The sequence below is a fragment of the Pinus tabuliformis genome, chromosome 9 (genome assembly GCF_031772625.1).
Source record: "Pinus tabuliformis cultivar Carrire ecotype Pingquan chromosome 9, CPIR1, whole genome shotgun sequence".
Classification (NCBI taxonomy): domain Eukaryota; kingdom Viridiplantae; phylum Streptophyta; class Pinopsida; order Pinales; family Pinaceae; genus Pinus; species Pinus tabuliformis.
Window position 1 is genome coordinate 670,133,442 of NC_142307.1, and position 5,103 is coordinate 670,138,544.

The following is a 5,103-nucleotide window of genomic DNA, read 5'->3' on the forward strand; positions in this document are numbered from 1 at the left end:
TTTTGAAACGACAGAAAACTTACTCCCTCTAAGAATGAATTAGATAAATGAGACCATTTTCTTTAAACAACATTGATGAAGACATGGTTTTCTTTGAACAACCTATAACAGCAATTTCCAAAATTTAGAACCATTCTATGTGAAAAAATATTTATCAAAATTCATGGCAAGGGAATTTTTTTTGGAAAACAAAGTGTTTGGGTTACTTATTCTGTTATTAAGTTTCTTAATGGTTGTGTGGGAGCGGGGTGAGTCCACGTAGGTTGCTGTCCATCGGTGTCAGGGCGTGCAGAGTGTGTTTGTGCGTGCAGTTGCGTTGGGGTCCATTGGATTGGACCATTCAATTCCAATTCCAATTCCTTCCGTCGTCCCATTCCCACCGCATCCATTTATTCCCTCTACGCCCTCCTGTGTTTGCTTTTTCTTTCTCAGAACACCTTCGGCTCCGCCCCCGCCATAGATTGGATTTCATGAATTATAGTTCCGAATTCTTTTGGATTTGGGGAGTTTGGTTGCTCAGGAAACGAGTGAATTCCGGGCGGATTTACTGGTGGGTTTTATCTCCATCCTCTTACAGGAGGACGGGACGTTTTATTTGAAGGCTTCTTTCGCCTGTAGACGTTTTGTCGCCCTGCTGCCATGATGAAGGATCAGGTAGGTGGTATTCTCTAGTACTATCTTGCTGAAATCATTGGTAGGGCTTGGGTTCTGTGGTGGGAGTTTGCCACAATTACGTATTGCAGGTTTGATTTTCAGTGGATTCCTGGTTGGGCTCTATCTGAGAATAATCTTATCCTCTCTAAGGTGGTTTCCATGCCCCCTCTAAATTTGGAATAGGTATAACCCAAGTCTTCCCCAAGCTAGGTTACTTACTACCAACTGGATTAATATTCCAAACAACCCTTCATTGCTCACTACAGTCAGTCTCACAGACCTAGGGCTTTGGGAATCTAACTAGACCTGCCCTTGCCAGTGGGCTATTCTACCATTCTACCAAGTCCATTTATTGAACAGTAGAGCTACAAGCCCAAGAACCAACTTTGTTTGGAATGTCCAGATGGGGATTGATATTCTACTCTAACAACAAATGAATGCCTTCCTGCCTTCAGCTTGGTTGGTTGATTGGAATGTATGGTGTAGTTTTCTCTGTAACCCTGCGTGCAATTCCAGCGATTTAATGATTCTTTTTGCTGTGATCTCAGACCCCCATCTGGCTGAATTGATTGGCTCCCTTTCTCGGTGAATTGATCGGTTCAAGGTGTACTGTACACGGTATTATATTGTCCTTGATTTAACCGCCTGGAATCGTGTAATGAGTGCCTCAAATTTCTGTCAATCAATACAAGCCATCTGTATGCAATATATCCCACGATCTTTTGGGTTAACCCAACATGCATTGCCCTAAATATCCTTGAGGTTTCCTTGGCAAAGGAGTTTGTGGGTCTGATTTGAATGGCTTTCTCGGATTCATTGCAGGCTCCGGATATCTAGGGTTTGCTTGAATCACAGGAACAGCAAAATTTTATGCCAGGAATAGCATAATTCATATACCATGATCCTTATGTTAGTGGGAAGTGGCCATGATCCTTATGCTAATGAACAGTAGAGATAGTGGCTCTACTGTTAACATGATTAGTCAGTCAAGAATCTGAATGTTTGTTTGAAATCTCCTCTCCTCCATTCCCAGAACTAAGATTACAGTTAAAGGCTGTAAACTCAGACAAAGGCCCCAAATCCAAGCTCCTCTCTTCTTCTCTGTTGGAATCCTGAATCTGTCAGATGTGATCTAGCCATAGATCTTTCTGTCTTAACCTGGAGAAGTCTAGCTTAAGCTTCCAAAGCTTTTAATAACAAACACCCAAAGGCTTAGAACTTTTTAGGTTTAAAACTTCTTCTTTTCTATCCACAATATGATATATTTGGAACTAGCTAAATGTGATTCATCATCATGTAATAGTAAAAAAAGCTGAAAACCAATAATAGCGCGGACTGGGCTACATCAAGCACCTAAAATGCTGGTGCTAGTGGACAGCCCGGGCATATGGGAGCTGGGAGCTTTTGGTTTTTTGGTTGCTTTTGCAGTTTGTGTGGGCTTAAACTGAGGTTTGAGTGCTTATAATATAGAGGAATTATTATTGTGATTAACGTGTGAATTTTGTTGAAAGAGTGGCATGATGCAGGAAGAGATGGGGGGCCTGGAGGGAACAGCAGATATGATGGATTCTTATCCTCCAAGGCAGTTGCTGGATCGTCGGCTGAAACCACAGGCAGATCAGGAGATTCTCAAGTGCCCTCGCTGTGATTCCACCAACACCAAGTTCTGCTACTACAACAACTACAGCCTCACTCAGCCTCGCCATTTCTGTAAGACCTGCAGGCGCTACTGGACTAAAGGAGGCTCTCTGCGCAGTGTTCCCGTTGGTGGAGGCTGTAGAAAGAACAGTAAGCGCAACAATAGCAACAACAACAATGGCAAGAGATCCAGTGGCGAAGCATGCAGCTCAGCAACAGGAAGCGATCAGCTGTCTCCTTCCCTGGCTGGAGTCTCCAATGATTGCAAGTACTACAATGGTGATGGCGAGGAGCTAATTGGCATTAACTACGTGAACTCGTTGAGGCAGGTGGATCATGAGGCAGCGTTTGCAGGTTGCAGTATTAACTCCGGTGTCTATGGGATTCAGGCAAATGACCACCAGTCCTCTCAGAGTTTCCAGCCATACCACCTTCCAACAGCTCTTCAATCTCTGCAAGGAAGTTTAATTCTGGGCTCAGATCAGGCACCCAATGGTTTCAATCAGGCTGCCAACAGAGGAGATCTAGGTCTAGTACAGCAACAGGCAGCTGGTACTGTTCCCTATGACAGAGAAGCATACCATCCTTACATGAATATGTCACTTGATCAATCAGATGGGCATTCTCGAGCCCCTCAGCAGCACAAGGGCAATAATATTATCGAACACCCACCACAGGGAATAGTGTACGAAGGTGGGTATTGGAACAGTGGGGTTTGGCCAGATCTCTCAGCTTATGGGCTCTCCAACATAAACCCTAATTCAATGTAGAGAGAGGCCTGACTTGTTGTGAAGTTAACCCCAGGATTTGGCTAAACCATAACACATTTCTCATCTCGTTAAGTGTATATTCCACAACACAGTTTGCTAAAGGATTTCACCAAAGGTCATATCAGAATTTCAAGTCTTCATATAACAGCAGGTCAAGTGACAGATTTTCTGGTCATCTCCTATTAATAACTGTTGGAATAGAATGTCAGCTGTTTAGTGTGTTCATAACAATACTTCAATAGGATTCAACTCATGTATTGGAAGGATGGCTTTGCAAATATGGCAAGTATTGTCCAGGTTTGTGCATGTCATTTCCTTTCCTTCATCTTCTAGCAGCATAAGATTGATAATTTTTTCTGAGATTTGCTGTCGAGTTCTCTTCTTCAAACAGTGCTACTAAATGGTAAAGGTGTTATTGCCAAAATTTCGGTGATGCATGATGTATTTGGGTGCAATGTCAAACTTTATTTTGAAAAGTGATATTCCATCTTGAGCTCAATCCCTATTTCGTAGTAGTATATATATACGGTTAGTTTTACAGTGTGACTGTACACCATGTTCGAATCTTCCTGTACACCATGTTCGAATCTTCCTGCAAACTTCAACGAAAAGGGAAATATTATTTTGCTTCATGGATTTCGACTATTAGAATGCATTCCACATATGTATCCCACCAACAAACCAGACTGAATTTCTATTCTAGAAGGTAAAAAAGACATGACAGGACCTCGACTCAGCTTAACGTTTTCTCTAGAAATATCTCTCTAATATTCCTGTCATACAAACCTGGAATTACGTTGTGGTGAAGAGATACATGTACGTTAATAATAGCATTTCCTAAGCGTTTGTTTGAAACCCAAAATAGAATCTGCATCAATTTTATTCTAATTGCATTTATAGAAGTGAGATGCTGTACATTATTCTCTGTGCAGATTGCTTCAATCTTATTCTAATTACACTTAGAGAAATTAGATGCTTTAAAGACCTAGTAAATTGCCTCAAACTTATTCTAATTACACTTAGAGAAGTAATTAGATGCTTTAAAGACCTGGTAAATTGAAATTTTCATTGTATCAAGAGAAACCAGATACTCCATAGGGTTGAGAACTTTGCTGTTTATTCTCGAAAACTAAATTATATCCCTCTTGATTCTATATCATGGACTATTAATCTTTATTCACCCCTAAATCTTTATTAATCTCTAAGGATTAGTATCTGAATTTTTTTTTAACCCTTTTGGATATTTTATCCCCTTTAATACTTCATATTCATAATTAAAAAGATCTACTATTTGAATATTATTCTGTGAAAGCTGGCATGAGCTTAGAAGTTCAAATTCATAGTTAAAATGATATACTAATGGAATATACCTTGAAAGCTTGCATGAGCTTAGAAGTTAGGATTTCATTGTTATCGGATTCAACTATCAAATAGAATTCTAATATAGATTTCCTACGTTGGGGGAACTATTTTAATATAGATTTCTCTACGTTGGGAAACCTCAAGTAATCTACCTAACGTAGATTTTCTTCTGATCCGTTTCTTCCTGGCTTGACATATTTAATCGAACAGAAGGCCTTGCTATGAGTCTGAGCACCAACAACCCAAATTTCTGAAATCCAAAGCCAGCATTCACGTACAAGTGAAACTCATCACAAAAATATAGTTCGGATACAATTCACTCTCATTCAAATATTCGACATAAGTTAATTAAAAACGCCAGTAGAAATTTAGATCACAATCCCCAATTTGAAATTATTAAAATCCTAACAAAACTTTATAATCTAAACCCAAGTAATTGTTAAAATACGAACGAGACTTTATAATCTAAACCTAAACCCAAGTAGGATTCCCAGCTTCATGACTCAGTAAATTAGTGAAATTGAAAAAAAAATTGTTGATTTTTCATATATGTTGTTCAGAAATAAATATTAATGATAATATATTTTTAAAGGCACAACTATGCTAGATACAGTTGGAATAAACTGACCTTCATGTCCAATTTTTGATAAACAGGAGGCCAACTAGATTTTTTATATAT

The 5,103-nt window shown here is 39.4% G+C and overlaps 1 protein-coding gene across 2 annotated transcripts; it reads left to right on the forward strand.

Moving 5' to 3' along the window:
• Nucleotides 1-327: 327 nt before the first annotated feature.
• On the forward strand, nt 328-3,561 carry LOC149150446 (uncharacterized). Of its 2 annotated transcripts, none has more exons than XM_089440200.1 (2): nt 328-654; nt 2,166-3,561. In XM_089440200.1, exons 1-2 carry the CDS (start codon nt 640-642, stop codon nt 3,060-3,062), a joined length of 912 nt encoding a protein of 303 aa, XP_089296326.1. In that variant the 5' UTR covers nt 328-639; the 3' UTR covers nt 3,063-3,561. The 2 variants fall into 2 exon arrangements, with proteins under 2 accessions (XP_089296326.1, XP_089296327.1); XM_089440201.1 differs by having other exon boundaries at nt 331-654; nt 2,181-3,561.
• Nucleotides 3,562-5,103: the final 1,542 nt, after the last annotated feature.